Below are 23,269 nucleotides of genomic sequence, written 5' to 3'. Positions count from 1 at the left end.
GGACAATTTTTGCAAAAATTTTGTAATGTTCGACATTAGGCTTATTGGTCTGTAGTTGTTAATTTCTCCTTTGTCCCCCTTTTTATGGAGTAGGATTATTGTTGATGTAGTCCACTGTGCAGGAATTTCCTCGGTGTGCAATATGTCGTTGAAAATGTGTTTAAGTAGTGGTACTAGCTCGTTTTTACAATCTGTAAGTAATTCGTTGCTGATATTATCAGGGCCGGGAGCTTTATCCTTCTTCTGTGTTTCTATTACCTTGTATATTTCTTCTATTAGTATAGGTGGAACCGCGTCGGTGTTATTTAAGTCGGTGTTTACTATTTGGTTCTTGCTGGCGTAAAGGTTTTCGTAGAATGTAGTTGCTATTGACAGTATATCATATCTTTTTGTTTTCGTTTTCGAAAGTCGGTCTTTCATATTGGGTATCCAGTTTTTCTTTTCTTTTAAAGTTTTTAGAGCTTTTTAATACCTCCGGTTTTGCTTATGTATTTTTCAAAAGTTTCACGCCTAGTGCGTTCTCTGTCTTTTCTTATTTGGTTTTTGATTTCTTTACTTATTTCGCTTATTTTGTTTCTGATAATTTTTGTTTTCTTTGTAGTATTTAACAGTTTTGATCTTGCTTCTAGGAGTGTAATTACTTTCTCTGACAAGTTTTTCTTATCCTTCGTATTATATTTAGTATCAGGTTCTGGTCTCAATGTCAATATTTCATGTAGTATGTTGTACTTCTGCTGAGTATTTATACCCTCAAAGGATGATTCTGTCACTAATTTCAGTTTGTCTTTGATGGTGTTTAACATTTGTTTGTTATTTGGTGTTGGTCTTCTGACTTTGAAGGGTCGACTTTTAATAGTGCCCATTGACCTGCTCAGACGTGCTCTGAGGACTCGGTGGTCGCTATTAAAATTTAGATAAATGGTGCCGCAGTCGTCAATTAATTTTGGTCTATTTGTTAAGATGTAATCAATTTCGTTTTTGAAACTGCCGCCTGGCGATTCCCAAGTCCATCTTTTTGAAGTTCTTTTCTTGAATAGGCTGTTCATTATCCTCATGTTATTTTCCATCGCCATTTCTATTAGTTTTTGTCCGTTCCTTGTTCTTTTCCCTCTGATGTAAGGGCCAAGTACAATATCTTCTCCATTTCGTGGACTTCCAATCTGAGCATTGAAATCTCCCATTACTATGCAGTGTTTGTATGTGTACTTTTTTAGGGCGATGTTGAGAGTTGAGTAAAATGCATCGATTTCTAAAGTAGATGACTGCTCTGTTGGTGAGTAAGCTTGCACTATAGACCATATTTCCTGTTTTGGAGGAATTTTAATATTTAATTTGTTGAGTTTTGAGGACACAAAAGCGAAATTATTTGGGACACAAAAGTCCTCCACCTCCTGAACAGCTTAGAAATCGTCAGCGTAGAGCGTCAGTTGTTTTTGCTACTTCGGTGCTTTAACTTTTTGTTAGATTGGACTCAAAGAGCGCAGAATAAACCAGAAAAGATGAAGAAACCGCGAGCGAAGCGAGCGGATTTTTCAATTTATTTTTATTGAAACGCTATTGGAATATTTTAAAATTCATGATCACATAAACCTAAGCATATATTACAGTGAGTTTATTAATCGTTTATTTATATATGGATTTTACAGTGAGTTTATTAATCGTTTATTTATATATGGATTGTGTACTCGTATAATTATAAAAAAAAAAAAACTGTAAAAAAATTCGCAAAATTTGCCGCCCCTCTAAATCTGCCGCTCTAGGCACTGGCCTACTTGGCCTATTGGTAAATCCGCCACTGATTATGACAAAAGGTTAAAAACGCTAAACCCTATAAAAAGCAAAAAATAACTTTTAACACTACGTAAGTACCAACTAAAGCATGTCAGACTAAACTAAATTTTGTCGTGTCGGGGGACCGCTCTAATTTATTAGCCTAACGTTAGAAGTAATTATATACTACTACATTACATATACTTCTTATACTTTTTATACAATTTTGTTTAGATACGTGTTTTTTTTAATACGAGTGTTGTAATTAGGTAGGTATCATTTGATTTATGTAAGTATTTTTAAAGGTAAAAAGCGGTCCCCCGACACGTCAAAATTTAGTTTAGTCTGACATGCTTTAGTTGGTACTTACGTAGTGTTAAAAGTTATTTTTTGCTTTTTATAGGGTTTAGCGTTTTTAACCTTTTGTCATAATAATTGCGTGCTTTTTTTTGGGTCGGGGTTTTTTTTTAATTTATAATTTAATTTTATTTCATGCTTTTTGAAGGAGCTCCTTAATTTTTCCTTCTTTCATTTAATTTCTTTTATTTTAAGATGGGGTCGCTATATGCGATCTTGGCCAAAAGAAGCTGTTTAACAATCCTCATGACAAACCAGCTCTGGGAGAATTGCACAGATTGAGAAACAACAAAGATTAACCTTTGGTCATTCTAGATTTTCAGCAAAAATATAAATCGGTTTATCCGTTTCATTCCGGCATTCCAGGGTTTCATCCGCCACATCCCATTTCCAGCATCAGGTTCTCGTCAATCAGAAACATGAAGAGAACTCGTCAAGACAAATTCAACGAGCCCAAACTCGATGGGTTTACTAAACGGCAGTTCAGGGTTACGTCTCCTATCTTCGTGTCCTAACAGCAGACCAGCTCAGTGGTTCCAGAAGACATTAGTATTTCAAATTTCAGATCCCACATATGCTTGCAAGTAAACTGAGCGTGTAACATTCCTATCACACCTAACAAACGAGCTGATGACCTTGAAGACCTGAACCGATTTCCACCAAACATAGCTAAGAACACTCCCGAATGACATTCCTTTCAAACAAAAAAAACCGCATTACAATCGGATCATCCGTTTGGGAGCTACGATGCCACATACACACACACACACACACACACACACACACACACACACACACACACACACACAGACACGTCAAACTTATAACACCCCGTCGTTTTTGCGTCGGGGGTTAAAAAGGTACTATCAACCAATGACATGTTAGACGCTCCTAAAATAAGTTTTCGTTGAGACAATCAAATACAATAAAGTCGAAATTCGGAACAAACTGTGTGTCATTGGTGGTTTTCGCAGTTTGAAACTATTTTTAGACAAAATAGATCAAATATGTCATATGTTGGTTAAAAGTTCATAAAAATTGAAGGGCTCGTACAGTTGCACGGTTCGGACGATCATAAGGTTAAGCAACGCTTGGTGCGGTCGTTAGGCCTCTGCCTCGAATTTAGCGGGCAGCGGGGCGGCAGCGGCGGCGGCGCGGGAGCGGGGCGGGCAACGCATACCTGTTCTCGAAACTAGCGGGCAGATCGCGCGGCACTATAGCAGTGTAGTGTTGTGTTCTGTTGTGTTTGCTGTTCCATATGGGTGTCCTCTCAAAGATGGCCGAAATAATTAGCTCTTGCACGTCCGAAGACATTTTGATACGTCACAAAAAAAAATGTATAATATATAAAAAATATAAAAAAATATAACGCGGGCGGTCACCGCGTGACTGGAGCGCACCGCTCGTTGCCCGCCGCCGCGCCGCTCCCGCGCCGCTGTATTCGAGGGCCGGTCCATTTGATTATACGCGTAAGATCCTGCCGCTCCCGCGCCGCCGCCGCCCCGCTGCCCGCTAAATTCGAGGCCGAGGCCTTACTGACTGATAATCTTGTCATGACGATTTCTTCCATGTTTCGGAAGGCACATTAAATTGGTGGGTCCCGGCGGTCATTTGAACATCTTTGGCAGTCGTTACTGAAAACCAGTCTTACCAAGGGACCCAGGTAACTGGGTTGAAGAGTTCAGATAGGCAGCTGCATCCAGTTAGACTGGAAGCCATTCTATACACATGTTTAATTTTTCTATCATACTACCTTCAAATTATTTTGATGAGATTTTTAAAAATCTTTATTGTTCAGAAATTGTTATTTTTTTTATAGTAATTTTCATACCTATATTCTCTGTTTTATTATTGCTTGTACTGGAATAGACGTCCTATCTGTCTACCTACATCTATCTACTCAATTTATCTATCTTACATACCTGTCTTTTATCAATGCTCTCGCTCTTAGGGCTGTCCTGCTTAGGCCTCCGCTGCACCGACTCGATATTCTTGAGGAACAAGTTGGAGACCTCTTGCTGTTCACTCTCCGCCTCTTTTTGTGCCGCCTCCAATTGTTTTTGTTTTTCTTCTCTTTCCTGAAACAAGTAAAGGAGTTTTATAGTTAAATGTTGAATATACTACGTTAGGCCACCGATTTCAGAACTTCTTTTGTGAATATGGATAAAAAGCAGCACATGTTATCTGATATGTAAGCTACCAGAGTGTTTTCTAGAGGGTTCAACCGCAACCCGGGGGAAAATTATTCCTGTACCTGGATTTAAATAAAGCCTGAGTCATCCGGGGATAGACCTCTGGCTGGAGGTCTTAAATTCCGCAAGGAAAAGTAAGTCTGATCAAGCAGTACAGGCCTCCTAGGCTGAACTGCGAAATGCCATACCAAAAAAACCAGGGTGAATTTTTCATTTCAGTTCAGTAGTTTCGGATCGTTTGGGGTACAAACAAACACACAATATTTCCCTTTATCATATAATTATTGGCGGTTTCACCCGCGTACCGTGGAAACTATTCAATTCACTGGTATGAAAAGACACTTTTTCATTAAATACGGAAAATCGACTGATAGTTACTGTTCAAAACATAATTCAAAAGTTCGGATAGAGCGAAGTGGAGGACAAAAAAAAAAGGAAAGCTTACCCCACCACCATGTGGGATAAATAGCAGGAAAGAGAGAGAGAGAGAGAGAATTCAAAAGTTCGTACATGTTACTACAGAAATACTTTAAAATATAACGTACCTTAAGTATAAGCGCGTTGGATATCGCGAGCGGGTCGTTGAGTTCTTCAAGCCGCAGCAGTATCAGGTATAGCGCTTCTATGTCGAGCAGGAGTTGTTTTGTTCTCTTCATTTCTCTGGGAACCTGTGGAAAAACATTATTCTTATTAGTTTAAGTGAAAATGTGAAGATTTGAGAAGTTAGTTTTTTAGGATATATATTAATGGAATCTTTTTTTTATGACAACATCAGACACTTCACTAGAATGAATGCATCACTTTTCTTTCACTCCATATTTACACGACTAGACTTGAGTGATAAAAATTAACTAATCACACAAGTAGATTGTCAAATGTTTAACTGGCCTTTCCTGGGGGGTGGTTATTATTTTTTTGCAGCTGACTCGACCCTGCGCCTGATCTCTCGCCCAGTCGTGTCGGATTGTCGTCCCATCGCGCTAAGCAAATGCTCGTGCACTATAATACATCCTGCGCAGCTAGCTGATCTCCTTATATGAGAACAACCGCATTATTATACTAATTTCATATTATTATTTCATTCCGAATAAAAGGTGAAAATGATATAGCTTTACATAGAAATAATAATGGTAATATTCTCACCTCAGTAGGATGCGTAGTGCTGGCGACGCTAGACGCTCTGGACATCCGTGCCGGAGCGGAGTCGCCGCCCACCACCTCCACGTCGATGATCTTACGCGGCGCCGTCACGCTGCCGCACTGGAACAAATAATATACGTTATTATTTAATATATTTTATTCATCATCTCTATATTTATTTATTTACTATCCTTATTACTAACATTACATATACTTACAATTTAATGCATTAGTGAGAGACTAAACTAATTAAAATATATGTAATTACAAAAAAGAAAGAAACAACATTTTTGCCAGTTGGGTAATAAAAAAGACAAAGTAATATATCGGGAGTGTCACATCAAATCATATCACATATACTTTATGATATTCTATGGCGAATTGTAAAAAAAATAACCTAATCCATTCAGTGGTTTAACCACAGGAGTCATTTTTCGTTTTTATAATTTACAACATCGTGTGTAAAGCAGAGATAAAGTTAGGAGTATCGAATCTTTTGAGCAGTTGTCAGCTGTCAGTTTTCAAGGGAGAATTTCAGTTGTTTGTAATGACTGACTTTTATTTGGTGTTCTAATTTATGCACATTTTTATTCCATTTACTTTGTTTGAAAAAAAAAAAAAATATTTTTACGTATTTTTCTTTTATCTTTGTGTTAATCGACATATATTAACCAGTATATTAACGCATTTCATTTAATGTGATTATGAACGACACACCCGATATATGGATTGACAAGAAAATTATGAAAATAAAGCGCAAATCAAAATGCTGAATTGACACCGTAGTTTAAAACTTACTAGCACTTTTACCTACACTTAAACTTTTAATGTGGACTTTTATTGCCTGAGGTATTTTCCATGGAGTGTCCATAGACTTTCTTGTTGGCTAATGTGACTTTCTAAAGGAACCCTATTTGAAAAAGACACATTCGACTAATTTTGATTTCTATCCTCGCTGGTCGAGTTGTGTCTGGAGTTACATACACAGTTAGCTATATTACCTGTAACTTGCCGAGCGAGTTCTCGAACTGCGTGGGCACGTATGTCCGAGGAGTGGCGCTGTCCTCGCTGGTCGAGTTGTGCCTGTTCGAGTTGTGACGTTCTCTGTGGGTGTGGGATTCTTGTTTCACTCCTGAAAACAGTAAAAATATGTCTTTAATAATCTTCTATGACCCTTAAAATGACCCTTAAACACGGGGAGTGTTTGGGAGGGCACGTGTCGCCGGCGTCCTCGAATGCTACTCAGTAGCAGTCGTTGTACCACACCACATCAGAGGCCTGCAGGCGGACTTGAAACTCTGACAATAGGGCTTGTTAGGTGATTAATGTGCCTACTCGATGAGAAGGTTGTAGTTTTCGAAGGTAGTAGGTAATTAGTAGTTCCCGCATATACGTATATTCTGATATATCAAGCTTTATTACAGTCGATATTAAATGAAATTTTGTACGGTGAATAATGTAAGCTATTTTTTACCCGATTGCAGCAAGTTCTACTTCCGAGACATGGGTAAAACTGTGGTGAACAGCTAGTAGACTATACAACGTTATTTTTTGTTTATGCGAAACCTGATACACCTATCTAGTATTTTTATGTAAAGAATCTATGCACGAAATTTCAAAACCGTATCATGAAAAATCACAAAGTTATAAGCTTGTTAAGTTACGGGACTGTCCGTAAAAATACATAATCACCACAAAACACACACATGCCGCGCGACGCGATAGCACTAGCGCTCGCGCCCGCTATGAACTCGCCGTGACCGCCGTTGTGCGAGAATAAATACCTATTTGTGGTGTCCAACATTCAAAGTTTTTTAGATAATTTTGGGAAAAAATATAACATGGTGTAAAAACTATTGGAATCGACTCAGTTACTAATTCTGAACAAACTATATTCAGGTTTCGCACAAACAAAAAATAACGTTGTATATTACCATGGATGCAAGTAATTTCCCAGAGACATGGGTGAAATCCCGAGAAATATTAACATAAACTATAACTTACCTCCGCTATAGAATGGATGATTCTGTTGGTTTGCCTTATGCGCCTCTTTGACGCCTTCCTTCTCTTTGCTGGCTTGTCGCTCTAAGAACACCTGTAAATAACATAAAAATGAATACAAGGTAAATAACTCTTTATAATTAATACAAATAAGATTTAAATTTTTAATCATCTGTCTAGCCTTTTCCCAACTATGTTGGGATTGGTTTCCAGTTTAACCAGATGCGGCTGAGTATCTTACGCATACAGACACAATTTGAATGTACATTTACACACACATATATGGTTCAACCGCACATATAGCAGTTCGATTCCAGGTCAGGCAAGTACCAGTAAAACTTTTCTATATTTATATGTACTTTCTATAGTTCGGCCATTCAGAGAATGCGTTCCTGACACGTCGCGATTGAACTGACGACGTAATAACATTCATTGATTATTGATATAATAATGTTGTTTTAATGCTCCTCAATTGTTAAAACGGTAAACAACCAGCAAAAATATTTTTATCGTAACTGCAACGCCATTGCAAAGTTACGTCGTCAGTTCAATCGCGACGTGTCAGGAACGCATTCTCTGAATGGCCGAACTATAATTCACTAATTCATCTTGGACACCAATGATTAAAGGGAAAAAAAGGAAAAAATCCCGAGAAAATTTCACTAAAATTCACTCACCATGTAATAAAAGTCGAGTACATAAAGACTGCTGATTACAAGTTGCAACATTAATGGGTGACACAAATGTCGAGGGTGACAGCTAACTAAAATTCACTCACCGTATAGTAAAAGTCGTGTATATAAGGAGTCCCAGTGTTAAGCTGTAACATCTGTATATTAATGAGCCACTGTTTCTCTCTGGCGGTCATGAGACCCGCATATTCGTCCGTGTCACTTCCGCTTGCGTCATCACCGTTTATTGAATGCCTGAAAGTTAATAAATAATTTGTAGCACTAATTATTATAAATGAGAAAGTTTGTATGTATAGATATTTGTTGTGCATGCAAAAACTACTGGATTGGGGTGGATTTTCATGAAACTTGGCATAGTTATCGGCACGGATAATGAGCTCTCGGCGGAAGAGTGGGGATCGCTTTGCGCACTGTACTCATAAGGCAATAAACCAATAAATCGCTTCTGCGCAGGTGAAGGTCAGGGCTCAATATCCTTGCCGATGATTATACATAAGGTAAATATCAGAATAAAATGTAGGCTACTTTTCTACCGGTACGGTCCAACAAGTTGTTTCGGGAAGCGGGTGAAACCGCTGGTGGAAGCTAGTTATATAAAATCTGAACTGATATATTATAAAGAAAAAATGTGTTTATTTAATACTGAACCAATTTAAAATATTCTTTCAGTTTCCTAAGATTAGCTACTTTATCCCCGGGTGACATAGGCTATATCCGGATTCGGGATGTATGTTCCTTCGGAAGCGGGTAGAACCGCAGGTTGCTAGCTAGCTAATCTCAGGAACTACTGGTCCAATTTGAAAAAATATTTCAGTATTATAGTCTGTTTTTTAATCTCGTAGACTAAACTGACATTACGAGTGTTGTCAGTTTGTTGCAAATTCTTAAATAGTGATGTGGCACGACCGAAACTTAGCGTTAATAAAATCAAGTATCGTTTTTTTTACAATAAGTCATCCTGAAATAATGGGCTTATTCTTGATGATTACGCATGGCGTTGCGTGGTCAGATATCCCTGGCAGTTTGTAGCACGACGTGCAGCCACGTGTACGTACGTGAATTGTAAATATAAAACTTTGAATGAATATTAAATTCGTCTATTATAGATAAAAAGTTAAGATTCAATAAACCGGTATCGTAAGTACAACACTGCACAAAAAAAGCTAGCAACATTATTTGTAAGTTTGACATTTTGCAAGTGTCAATTTAGTCTACGAGATTAAAAAACAGACTGTAGATAGCCCAATTATCGAGAAAGGCTATATGCTACTATTTATCCGAATACGCTATGTAGGTATGTCTCACAGGACGTGGGTAAAACCCATGCTAGAAGCAAGACTTACTAAAAATAAATAAGTTTAAATTATAACTCACCTATTATTAAAAGTACCATTCACCCTCTGATTATTGAACATAGGATGGCTAAACTGGCTGTTAGTAAATACATTATTTCTATTATTCAACATCGGATGATGATTGGCGTTATGAAAACTATTATTAAATTGCAACATAGGATGTGTATTTTGTATCAACTGGACCAAATTTTGCGAAGTCAAATTCTGACTTTGCTTCGAATTATTATACACCCGACTTTTTTGGACTTTCTGGTCTTTCGGAACCGGTTTCGGAGTATTTTTACTCTGTGGCGACTGGTTGATTTGGTTAATCTGGTTCATATGGTTCATTTGGTTGCTGGGTGAGTGTTTGATGTTGTTAATTGGTTGCGGTTGGTTTTTTATCAGCATTGGTTGGTTGATCATCATGTTCGGTTGGTTTATTGGTTGCTCTGGTTTTGATGGCATTGAGGGCTGAAAATAAGAAAGAGAATATAATAAATAATCAAAATACTTTGTAGGCATCGAGATTTAAAACTGCAATAATGTGCGCACCAAATAACTTTGCATTTCTGAAGTTAGCTATTTGACAGAAGTAGTCTTTTGATCGGACAATATCTGTTCGATCAAATGTGCAAGGAGTCAAATTGCTAACTTCAGACATGCATGGTATACGACTCGAAAAACACATTTGAGGAGATTTTGCTCAGAACAAGATAAATGCTACAATTCCTACTAAAAACTTATTTTTAATCTGAGAAGAAAATTAGGTATTTTTCATCATTTCTTTTTTATAGGATACTAGCTTTTGCCCGCGACTTCTTTCGCGTGGAATAGTAACTTCCGGTAGATTTTTGGTTTGACCAATAGGTGGCGCTATATGTCCGGAATAAATTTTATTTTTATATTTTTTTGTAATAAAAACTATCCTATGTCCTTTCTCAAGTTTCAAACTATATCTGTACCAAATTTCACACAAATCGATTCAGTAGTTTAGGCGTGAAGAAAAGACAGACAGACAGACAGACAGACAGACAGACAGAGTTACTTTCTCATTTATAATATTAGTTAGGATGTTGATAGATAGATTATATTATTCTTTATTGTACACCAAGAAAATGAACAACACAGGAAATCACAACACACAAAGAACAGTACAATTGTATGTAATTACTTTATCAAAAATTATATACTTACACGAAAATTAGGATTATACTGGCCCATATTAGAATTAAAATTTGGCCTCTGCATATTAATACCGGGAGGAGGCCCCATCATCCTAGGTTGACCCATCATATGCTGAAACTGACTCATACCAGGAAACTGGTTACCATTCTGCATCATCTGGTTAACATTCTGACCCATCTGATTAGGATTCTGACCCATCTGGTTGGGATTCTGACCCATCTGGTTACTACCCATATGGTTGTTCATCTGGCTAAGATTTTGACCCATCGACTGCATGTTTTGTCCCATCTGGTTGACGTTCTGTCCCATCTGACTCATATTCTGAGACATCTGATTGACATTTTGTCCCATATTCTGTCCCATTTGATTGACGTTTTGTCCCATTTGGTTCATACTCTGTCCCATCTGACCCATACTTTGACTCATATTCAAATTCTGTCCCATTTGGTTAACATTCTGTCCCATCATCTGGTTGTTTTGTCCCATTTGGTGAACACTCATATTTTGCGTGAGTTGGTTCATCATATTATTCCCTGGGCCTATAGGGTTGTTTTGAAACTGGTTGCCAATTTGGTTGTTCATGAACTGTGTTACGTTTTGGCCCATTTGGTTGACGTGGTTGGGTAGTAGTTGGTTGTTTTGTCCCATTTGGTTCATGAGCTTGGTTAACGGTTGATTCATGTTGTGGGACATTGATTGTTGGGGGGCAAATGGTAAGGGTACGGGGGCTTGAAGACCCGGAGGTCTTTGTAGTATAACTGGTGGAAATCTTGGCTGTGGAAAACAGAAAGATTTATATAAAACAATTACTGCTTTTGCTACAAATAGTCATGAATTTTGAATGAAAAATATTTAAGTCAACAGAAAAGTAAAAAAAAAACCAGAAAAGTTCAACAATTTATGATGAAACGTGACAGTTACGTAGCTTGTACAGTCAGCACCAAAAGTCGATGAACAGAATCAACATGACAAAACACCTGTTCACAATAAAATGCCATAAGTTATAGTCGCAACTAGGAAACAAAATAGACTGTACACCAGAAACTTACAAAAGTCGTTAAACACGAGTATTTCAAAAGTATCTGTGCACTAGTATTCCTAAAGTCACTGTACACCATCAATCCAAATATCGCTGAACATCATTGTATCAAAAGTCACTAAACAGCAGTAAATACAAAATCAGGTTAACAAAGTATATTTTTAATGTTGCCGTGTGTTAATGTACTTTTGACGCTTATGTTGTTCAGCTACTTTTGGGACAGTACTTGCTTGACCTTATATAATAATGTATGTTAACACGTTAGTATCTATTTCAATAATTTTAATAATTATTTTGGAAATACACTCTTTTGCAAAAAAAGCGGGTACCTATGCGAAATCTTAGTTTTAAGGACTTTACGTGTATTTCAAAGGGTTTTAATGATTGTAGTATGTTTCTAGCATCAAAAGGGTTAGCCAAGCATGCGTGAGAGTGTATTCTAAATTTGAATTTTGTACAATTGCTAAGAAATTGGTTAAACCTTGTTTTGGACTAATTGCTGGCAGAAAGTTCGTCGGTGTTTTGAAAAGTTTTTGAAGTGATTTTCAGAAAACTGATAATGCAGTCTTAATTAATGTACCTTTTTGTTAGATCAAAACATTTTTGAAAAACTATGCGTATTTGATAAAATTTTCACCTGCTCTAAATGGGCTATACTGATGATTGATGGCAATGTTAAGAGTTTCGGTATTTTAGTGTAAAGCGTTCTTCTGCTTAGATATTATACCCACGTGTTTTAAAATATCGCTTTTTCATAATTAAACACTATTTAGAGTATCAGTACATTGGGCTGCGACAAAACCAATTTAAAGTAAGCAGTGCCGATCGCAACTCGTCTCCTATCGTACTTTGACATTAAAAAATACCAAAGGACAATGGGCAATTCCGGTCCAAATGTCCACCACGAACGAGACGTATATGGCTAGATAGCCCATTAAATATAGAACATGTTTTGTTATGAAAGTAAAAAAAAATATAATGCCAGAAAAAAGTTATAGCAAAATCAAATAAAACATTTTATAGATTTTTTCAATTTCATTTTTTCAATTACTTTTCGTGATGTTCGATTTTCATACTTCTGTAACTTCTGACAAATAGAATTGTTCATTATAAGAGAGAAGACACCACCAGTTACATCGAACTTTCTTAGATCCAGGAACCGCTGAGTATATTCAAGCACTTCTGGCGCCTCTATTGGTTAGTGATTAGTACATCCATCGGGCAAAAAAATATGGGCTGTTTATATGCAAATGTGTCTTACTCATCTTAGTTTTAGATAAAATGCGGAAATGGAAGTGGAAAAAAATAAAAAATAATAATGATAACATACAAAAACTACCGAAAATGAAGAATACATTTTTGGCTATAACTTTTTTTGGCATTGTTTTTTTTTTTTACTTTCTTAGTAAAAGTTATTCTAAATTAAGTGGACTATTTAATTATATAGGTCTCGTTCGTGGTGGACATTTGGACCAAACTTCATACATTCTTGCCCAATCTCCTTTTGTGATAAATGTTAAAATTAACCACATGAAAAATGATGAGGAGGGTTTAAGCTATATAAAAAGTCTAATTATTGCCGCGTTGAAGCTCTCTATAACTCCATAGGTATCGGGTTACTAAATGATGATTTCGCTGAAAGGGAGTCAAGAAGTCAAAGGTATTGACCAAACGTATGTTTCTTAAGAAATGAGCAGATAGCCAATTATTGTTATGATTTAAGCAGGAAAGTGCTGTAGATGCTAGGAAATCTCGGTGCAGGCAAGTTTATTTCATAAAATGTCCGTGGGATGAAAACACGCTATTTGAACGCTCAGACTCATAGATCTTCGGAGGTCTACGGAGTTTCCCAAGAGACGAGATTGTTTGAAAATCAGTGATTACGAGACCTTAAGACCTCGTGCGCATGCATGTGCTATGCGCTATTTTCTGTATTTTGTAGAATTTCAAGATTTCAAAAAATGTTAAAGTCCGAAAGGAGACGAGTTGTGATCGGCACTGCTTACTTTAAATTGGTTTTGTCGCAGCCCAATGTACTGATACTCCTCTAAATAGTGTTTAATTATGAAGAAGCGATATTTTAAAACACGTGGGTATAATATCTAAACAGAAGAACGCTTTACACTAAAATACCGAAACTCTTAACATTGCCATCAATTATCAGTATAGCCCATTTAGAGCAGGTGAAAATTTTATCAAATACGCATAGTTTTTCAAAAATGTTTTGATCTAACAAAAAGGTACATTAATTAAGACTGCATTATCAGTTTTCTGAAAATCACTTCAAAAACTTTTCAAAACACCGACGAACTTTCTGCCAGCAATTAGTCCAAAACAAGGTTTAACCAATTTCTTAGCAATTGTACAAAATTCAAATTTAGAATACACTCTCACGCATGCTTGGCTAACCCTTTTGATGCTAGAAACATACTACAATCATTAAAACCCTTTGAAATACACGTAAAGTCCTTAAAACTAAGATTTCGCATAGGTGCCAGCTTTTTTTGCAAAAGAGTGTATTTCCAAAATAATTATTAAAATTATTGAAATAGATACTAACGTGTTAACATATCGCACGCCCAGAACAACACTGCACTAAGTCAAAATAGCTTATTTTTCAGAATTGACGAAAAAGTGTTATCTCACTTTACGTCGCAGTTTTTGTGAATGTCTTGCACATTATCTGTGAAGAATCCTATGGGTGTCAGGATTATACAGTGCAGTAAATTCTAAATGCGTTAATTAACCAAAATAATGGCTTTTTTTACTTACCTCACTGTTTTGGACTGACAGAATGAAATGAAAAAGTATTATTTCGAGTTATGTCTTTTTTACTGATTAATTATGAAATAATGCACTATTATTCTACAGTTTTTGTGTAAAGATTCAATGAACAATAAAGGCTTATTTGTTATGTTTTCAGGAAAAGATCTATTAACAATGAAATAAAACACGAAATTTTAACAAAATCAGTAGGTATATATTTTTAACATAAACTATTACTTGTTACATGTAATACTTAAATAAAAAACAACAGAACAATCTTCTCTTAATCATTAAACAAAAAAAAGGCAAATTTCGCTGAAATAATCATATAAAATATTAAAACAAGACAGTAATTATCAATAAACTCTTTGCCTCTCTAAATTACCCAACTGCCAAAACTGTTTAAAAATGTCTTGTCGTACCAACTTGTCTCTTTTAGTCTTGCATTTCTACTATGCTCGGTGTTTCTCTACGTGATCGAATCCGAAATGAGGAGATCCGTAGACGAACTAAAGTCACCGATATAGCCCACCGGATTAGCAAGTTGAAGTGGCAATGGGCTGGCCATATTGCTCGCAGAGCGGATGGCCGATGGGGTCGAAAAGTGCTGGAGTGGAGACCACGGACTAACAAGCGCAGCGTAGGACGTCCATCAACAGGGTGGACAGACGATCTTATAAAGGTCGCCGGAAGACGTTGGATGCAGGTCGCCTCCAACAGGTATCTGTGGAGATCTAAGGGAGAGGCCTATGTTCAGCAGTGGACGTCCTATGGCTGAGATGATGATGATGATGATGATTTCAACTTGCATTTGTCACCACAAGGTCTATAAAATTTTCTTCATTTGCTATGTTCAGATAAAAAAGAAGCAGGTACCTCCCTATCGTGTACTTCATCGACTGATGCCGCCACCGCTGACGTAGGTACCAGCAGTCGATTCTGCACACGATTTATTTTCGGTTTCTTTTTCCCCGCTGCCTTGTTGAATAGAAGATGTGGTTTCTTCTGTAGTTACTTCCATTGCCTTCTTCAATAACAAAAGACATCGGCCCTTCATTATCTCATCATCAACCTATCGCAGTCCACTGCTGGACATAGGCCTCTCCAAGTGCACGCCACTGAGATCGATTTTTGGCTTCTCGCATCCAGCTCCTGCCAGCCGTCTTGCGCAAGTCATCACTCCACCGTGCCTGAGAACGTCCTACACTACGTTTGCCGAGGCGTGGTCTCCACTCTAGGACTCGTTTACCCCAACGGTTATCGGTTCTTCGGCTAATATGGCCAGCCCACTGCCACTTCAGCTTGCTGATTCGGTGGGCTATGTCAATGACCTTGGTTCTCTGACGGATTACCTCATTTCTGATGCGATCCCTAAAAGAAATGCCGAGCATAGCTCTTTCCATAGCCCGCTGAGCGACTTTAAACTTGTGGACCAGCCGTACCATCAGTGTCCACGTTTCGGCTCCGTAAGTCATGATGTTAGAACTCGACGTAGCTTCCCAAATGCAGCCCAACCCAACTGAATTCTCCTATTCACCTCGTCAAAGTCGTCGTTCCTTCATTATCTGCGAAATAACAATGACAATTTAGATTTATTCAACAACAGTGCATTATTTCGAAAAAAGTATTTTATCAAGTTGTAAATATGGTACAAAACAAATTAGAATTATATTACTTTTAAATTATTATATAAGTAACAAGTCTGCGTATATAAAATATTTATTATGATTTTTTTAACAAAATTAGGTCATCATTTAAATCTACCATCAATACTGCATTATTTCACTGATTTTCACTTTTTACGAACAATACTGAACCATTTTCGAATAATACAAAAAAATTAACATACCTTCATCACCAACAGGGTATTATTTCGAAATAGTGTCAAACACGTTGTATAAACACAGTCACCAATACTGAATTAAAACGAAATAACTCGGAGTAATTTTAGCACTACATTCAACAACACCTCACTATCACAAATTAATTTACTGTTGCGTCGAGAACCTGCGTGCTGTTCCCTAGGCGGACAAGTTGCAACAGGAAATAGTTTTGTGTTCGCGGTATGATTCTGGCAACGCGTCGGCACCAATAAAGAGTTAGCACGCCATCTCTTAAGTATTTTTGTAAATATAAATATGCCTGTCTTCGTGGGATATGCAGCAAATTTTTGGCTATTCAAATACATAGATAACTCTGTTTTGCGATTTTTCGACATAATACAGTGTTGTTCTGGGTGTGCGATATATTATTAAGGCCAAGCAAGTACTGTCCCAAAAGTAGCTGAACAACATAAGCGTCAAAAGTACATTAACACACGGCAACATTAAAAATATACTTTGTTAACCTGATTTTGTATTTACTGCTGTTTAGTGACTTTTGATACAATGATGTTCAGCGACATTTGGATTGATGGTGTACAGCGACTTTAGGAATACTAGTGCACAGATACTTTTGAAATACTCGTGTTTAACGACTTTTGTAAGTTTCTGGTGTACAGTCTATTTTGTTTCCTATATAGTTGCGACTATAACTTATGGAATTTTATTGTGAACAGGTGTTTTGTCATGTTGATTCTGTTCATCGACTTTTGGTGCTGACTGTACGTACATCAGTATGATATAGTCTACTTGTACTAACGATAAATGTGAAAGTTAGCAAGGATGGTAATTACTCTTTTACGCAAAACCTACTGGACAGATTTCGATGTAACTTGGCAGCTCACACATCAAAATAAATTATTGTCTACTTTTGTCCATATTAGGGAAGGATTTCTTTCAAGAAGGAACAGATTTTCATGAAACTTGGCATTAATACATCTTAAACCTTAAACATCAGAAAAACATTTACTCTACTCTTGTCCATGTACAGGAAGTAGTTCCCTCAGACAGCAGGTAGTATATAATATACCTTTTTTTTACTCCCGCTGTGGGTTAGCAGCGTGAGGGAGTCATTTGATGATTTTTGACGTCGTTAAAAAAAAAGCCCCGGCCCGAGTGTTACCTTGGGCGGGAAGTAGTGGAACGTACCTGAAAGTAGTTCTGGTTGAAGTTTGGCTGCGGCACCTGCTTCTGCCGCAGTTGGCGTTCCAGTTCTTCCACCGTGCACACATTCTTCAATCCTTGCACCGGCTATGACGCAAGATATTATGGAATTTAATTATTTTATTGTGGCTTATTACAAATTAGTTGTAGTAGGATTATATCTAAGATTAGAAAAAAGGTTTTCTAACTCCCAAGGACTATCCAAAAATAGAATCTTTGAGCAGCTGTCATTGAACTAGTCTCAAGTCTCCGAGAAAGACGAGGTTATTTGTAAATACGTATGCATATTTACGGCTGTCATTGAACATCTTTGGCAGTCGTTATGGGTGTTCAGGCGCCAGTAAGTCTGACAACCAGTCTTAACAGAAGGTATTGGGTTGCCCCGGGTAACTGGTAGAGTTCGAGAAGGTCAGACAGGCAGTCATTCCTTGTTTTTCACTTGTACTCAGCTGCATCGGATTGGACTAAAAGTCGACTCGAGCATAGGTGAGAAGCAGATCTTGCCCTTACGAGTTTTGGTTGAAAATTGTGCAAAAAAACTCTCAAAACCGGCCTTTAAAAAAATTGATAGAAAATATGAGTAATAAAATTGTATTTACTGTGGGAGCACTTGGAAAGATGGGGTCATGCCTCCACACATTTGAGGAGAAAGACCTCGAGTGTGGTGCATCCGTCTCGTCCAACACTAGCTGTGATAACGACGCCTCTGTAACAACACATAATAATATTATATTAACAACAAAGGAAAAGAAAGAAATGACATTTATGGATACAACACAAAAAAGGCAGGAAAGTATATAAAAAAATTAATGTGGGTGCCAAATAGAACCTTTTATCTTTAGCTACTTTTTATCCTGCTGCGCGAAGTAGTCTCGAACCGGTAGAATCGCGGGGAAGGCTAGTCTATTCGTAGTAAGTTGAAAATTTTGTTTGTACCAAGCTCGGGTAGTGCAACAATTTGAAAAATTATATCACTGTTGGGTAGCTAGACTATCCCCAAGCAACATAGGCTATCTTACCCGATACGGTATGTAGTTTCATCGTCCCTCGGGTGAAACTGCGGGGAACAACTATAGATATCTCACCCAGCTGTGTGTTAGCGAGGTCGTCGATCCCGCTGTTGTGTCTGCGGCTGCTCTCCAGCTGTTCGGCGAGCTGCTCGTGCTCCACCTCCCAGTCGAACTCGTCAGCTAAGGAGTAATAGCACAACTTTAGTATTGTGTCCAGAACTTTTAGGCCAGAAGGGTTTTGAACAAGGCCAGATTAGCCCGGCAAAGATATAAAGGAGACACATTGTCATTGGTTATCTATTGTCTTATAACTGGCATATAGAGTCATGCGAGCATGGGGCCCGTAGTCAAATAAGCGCGAGGCTCTTATTCTCAAAAAGTAGTTAAATTCCTGATAAAGAGCGAAAAATAAATGCCAGTTTGGTAGCATAGAACTTTTAGAACTCTGTAAATCCAGTAAACAATTCTTTACTTACTCCCTTTATTTAGGAAATATGTATGATTTTTTTTCTGAAGCCCAATTACTACAAGGTAATATTTCTTGACAAACAGCACAATGGTGAGATGACGATGGCCACCTTTTTACGATGTTATTCAACCCATAAACCAAGTATGTATTAGTAATTCAAGCATCATGTTAGCTATGTTTAGGTTAACTGACAATTATTTTCTAAGGATGAGCAAGTTGAATGATCAGCGCTTATTTCTTCTATGTTTGTGCAGAGATTTAACGTGCCTTCCGAAATACGGAAGAACTCGTCATGACACGGTCACCCGGTCTTCAGTCAAGCCCACCACCCACCCATCCACTTTTAACCTTATGATCTATCTATCCGTACAACTGTTACTTAGCCACAACCACCTCCTTTCCGACGCCAGTTAAAACTAAAAGCTGGTTAAGGCGACGAATTGGTCAACAATAATTCCATAACCGACACGCGCATCTAAGGCGCCAAAAGGGGACGGAGCGTCTGAGCGGGGCGAGGATTACAATAGGCGCGCTAGCTTATAACTAAAATTCGTAAGCGACAAAATGGTTTTGTAATTGTATTATTTAGAAATGATAATTTAATAAAAAATCCTTCCACAATTTTAAAGAGTATGTATATACTCAACTACTAAAAAAGTTAAGAGGCTTAAATCGGTCCCGTTTGCCCATAATATGTGAATCTCTTTTTAAAAAGAGGTATGTTTGATATATTTTTCTCTGTTATAAAAGTTACCTAATCATGTTTTGAAGTCTAACAAAATAAGGTTTATATCATGAACTTTCAGGTAACCAAGTTGCATTTTGATCCGTTTTGTATTTACTGAGAAAAATTGAGATCCTTGGCGCCAAAATTTCCAATTCGTCCTCTTAATGAGTTAAGCGGTTCCCAGTGCACCAGCTAAACAGAAATACTCACAACCTTGGCCAAAGGTCTCATCGTTGAGAGCGTCATACTCGTCCTCGGATGGTTCACCACCACCTTCGTCATCATTTAAGTTCTGAAACAAGAAATTTGCATTGTTTTATTATTTATTCATACTTTTTTTTATTACTTATTCGGTGTTACAAGAGGTACAGTCAACTTCAGGTCAGTGGTAACAGTTTTATAGGAAAATCGTACTTATTACTATTGAGTTAAGGTGCATGACAGTTACCACTGATGTGCAGTCTACCGTACGTATGTACCCTGCGATGGGACTATAAAAGGGGTACCACACTTAAATGTTAGAACTTTTTAAGCTGCCGGTTGACGGTTACCGCGGCCAAAACTTTGACTATTTCTTTGGACTGTGTGACAATACTGCAAGCCGCGATGGAGAATATTTTTCACGCCTTTCAGTAGTTTTATGGTCTTCTCATTTTATGGTATTCTTGGTTTTATGGTTTTTCGTCCCATCGCGCTATGAGAGTGAAGGAATAGTGAGTGCACTTGTGTCCAAGCAAATGCTTGTCCATTATAATATGTCCTGCGCAGCTGGCTGATCTCTTTAAATGAGAACAGCCGGCCGTGGACGCCCTTATATTTTGGTATTCTTTTATTTTATTATATTGTTTGAATATATGTAACTAATATGATGTACATGTTTTCTTGCGGTGTTTTACACTTATTCGAAAACAACTGAGTCAGTCATACTGATACATCTGTCATACTTTCACGGAAAAATGGCTAGAATGAAATTAGTATTAAAATAAGTAGAACACGGAGCAAAACCTAATCACATTCTGAGCCAAGTGCGTGACTAAGATTCCTCAGAAAACAGCTGATGACGAACTAAAGTAAAGCGCGAATCTACAAATTCTTGAAGTTATTATTTTATCAAACAAAACGATATTTTCTTCTTAAAACTGTCGAATGATTCAATTAAAATTACGTCATCATTAATTTATACTACAATTATGAAAGTCTGCTACAAATAAACAACAGTGACATTTTGTTTCTATACAGAGATGGAACGAATAAGGCCAGCCTTTGTCACGTTATGCCCGTCAAATACATGGAGGAAGGAAAGACGAGCAGAGATGCCATCGTACAGGTAGGTCAAGCGTCTTCTTCTAGGTCTAATACGAACGGTGGGCATGACGTTACGAGTGAAGTAAGGAGGCTTTCGTGTTTTGTGGCACATCTGACAACGATTCTTGGTATAACAAAAAATGATCGGATCCAAAGAAGGCGTATAAGGGTGAAGACAGTACCGTTCCTCGTCACTCGCACACTCGCATTTTGGCGCGCTACTTTTATCTCCCGAACCTTTTCCCGACTATGTTGGGGTCGGCTTCCAGTCTAACCGGATGTGGCTGAGTACCAGTGCTTTACAAGGAGCGACTCCCTATCTGACCTCCTCAGCCCCTTGGTTACACTGGTGTCAGGCTTACTTTTTTGGCGCGAGTTTCTTAAGAGAATTTTCGTTATGGCACCTCCGCTAGTCATTTTGTTCTCCATGGTAGAATATCAATGCTATGGCGACCCAGATATCAGAAATACTGCATTTATGTCACATATTAACTGCATAAAGGGTAAAGGCGAGATTCTACCAGTGTTCAGTGTAAAGCACACAAATGTATCTTCTGGTGTACTCGCTCTAGCAAACAGTAACGAATCGCGTGCGAACATTTTTTAAACGTTCGCGAAATTTTAACCTTGCGAACATATACTAGCAATGGACTCGCGCCGACCCGAATGACCTGTTTGTTCGCGAACAAATGAGCGCGAATATTCTGGTAGAATCTTGCCCTAAGTTTATTGCACACAGAAGTTATCGAATTGTTTAAAATAGTACTAATGGCGTCCACGGCCGATTTCGGCCACGGCGGCTGTTCTCATTTAAGGAGATCAGCCAGCTGCGCAGGACTTATTATAGTGCACGAGCATTTGCGCAGACACGGGTGCACTCCCTATTCCTTCACTCTCATAACCCGATGGGACGGCAATCCGACACGACCGGAAAGAGATCAGGCGCAGGACCGACATTTACGTGCTCTCCGATGCATGGGTGAATCAATCACCAACTTCCAGACTACGGGCTGCTTTGTGAAAGCCAACCCACAAAGCGATTTCAGCCCGACCCGGGAATCGAACCCAAGACCTCGAACACAGCAGCCGCCCTTGCGACCACTAGACCAACGAGGCATTCAAAATAGTACTACAGGGACCCTAAAGATATAATACAGGAGAGCATCAAAACTGTTATTGTCAATAATCTTACTGTAATATAATCCATCATTTAGCCTAGCCTAGTCTTTTCCCAACTATTTTAGAACCAACTTCTGGTCCAAAAGGTATGAAAAATTATTTCAATTTTGGCAACTATCTACAATTGAGAAAGACTATATTTTATTCAGATTCGGGAAGAAGGTCCCTGGGAACACAGTCGAAACTGCGGGAAACCGCTATAAAAAATAATTGTGTTTTGAGATGTTCTTAATATTTATTTTGTCGCTAAACAATCTTTTAATAAGTTAAAACAGAACACCTTAGTTAGGTAGATGTTGAATTCAGACAAATGAAGTAGAAGATAATAAATGTTATTTGTACCTTTCTCTCTTCTTAAATCAGCTATCTACTAAAGAAAAGTCAAACTCAATCTAGGTGTTTTGGAGGTTAGCCAGACAAACAAACCAATAAGATTATACATAAGATTTTAGGTAGGTTTATTCCGATTTTGAAATCACTTTGATATTATAGGTATATTTGTAAACCTAAATTGTAACCTATTTATAATGATACTAGCTTCCGCTCGCGACCAATAAAATGTAGCCTATGTGTTAATCCAGGGTATCACCTATCTACATACCAAATTTCAACCAAATCGGTCCAGCCGTTTTTGCGTGAAAGAATAACAAACATACATCCATACATTCTCACAAACTTTCACATTTATAATATTAGTAGGATACATATTTACTTATTTAACTGTGTCAGAAATACTTTTAAACAGAGCTTTTAAGTCTGACTTAATATATGACACTATTCTACTAACTACTGGAAGAGATTACACTATAAATAAGTTTTACCTTACTACTTTATTAAACAGGCTTCTACCTTTGTCTGTTTGGCTTTTGTCTTTACCTTCCTGTCTCAGTCCATAAAAAGGTTGTGTGGAAAAGATAGCTCTTAGTGATGAGTTGGCCTTAGAAAAAAATATTTTTTTCTTTCACAAAAAATAGCCTGTATGTTTTTGTCTGATTTAGAAGCTATCTTACTGCCAAGTTAAATCAAAATCTATCCAGTAGTTTTTGCATGAAAGAG

General features: G+C 37.7%; 1 protein-coding gene across 4 annotated transcripts in view; it reads right to left on the bottom strand.

The window, feature by feature from the left end:
• LOC124643764 (type-2 histone deacetylase 1) overlaps positions 1–23,269 on the bottom strand; it is a 29,861-nt gene that overhangs the window by 5,594 nt on the left and 998 nt on the right. The window contains exons 2-13 of one of the 4 annotated variants that reach the window (XM_047182837.1): positions 19,940–20,021; positions 18,543–18,713; positions 18,123–18,229; positions 17,509–17,610; positions 10,684–11,448; positions 9,527–9,960; positions 8,239–8,386; positions 7,464–7,554; positions 6,461–6,591; positions 5,463–5,579; positions 4,865–4,987; positions 4,050–4,205 (exon numbers count right to left, since the gene is read on the bottom strand). In XM_047182837.1, the coding sequence (XP_047038793.1) occupies positions 4,050–4,205; positions 4,865–4,987; positions 5,463–5,579; positions 6,461–6,591; positions 7,464–7,554; positions 8,239–8,386; positions 9,527–9,960; positions 10,684–11,448; positions 17,509–17,610; positions 18,123–18,229; positions 18,543–18,713; positions 19,940–20,021 (2,427 nt within the window). The remainder of the gene's footprint in view (positions 1–4,049; positions 4,206–4,864; positions 4,988–5,462; positions 5,580–6,460; positions 6,592–7,463; positions 7,555–8,238; positions 8,387–9,526; positions 9,961–10,683; positions 11,449–17,508; positions 17,611–18,122; positions 18,230–18,542; positions 18,714–19,939; positions 20,022–23,269) is intronic. The other 3 variants (XM_047182840.1, XM_047182838.1, XM_047182841.1) reach the window with 3 other exon arrangements.

Source organism: Helicoverpa zea, chromosome 28, assembly GCF_022581195.2.
Source record: "Helicoverpa zea isolate HzStark_Cry1AcR chromosome 28, ilHelZeax1.1, whole genome shotgun sequence".
NCBI classification, from domain to species: domain Eukaryota; kingdom Metazoa; phylum Arthropoda; class Insecta; order Lepidoptera; family Noctuidae; genus Helicoverpa; species Helicoverpa zea.
The sequence above is the reverse complement of the archived record's forward strand: the minus strand, read 5'-3'. Positions and strand labels throughout refer to the sequence as shown.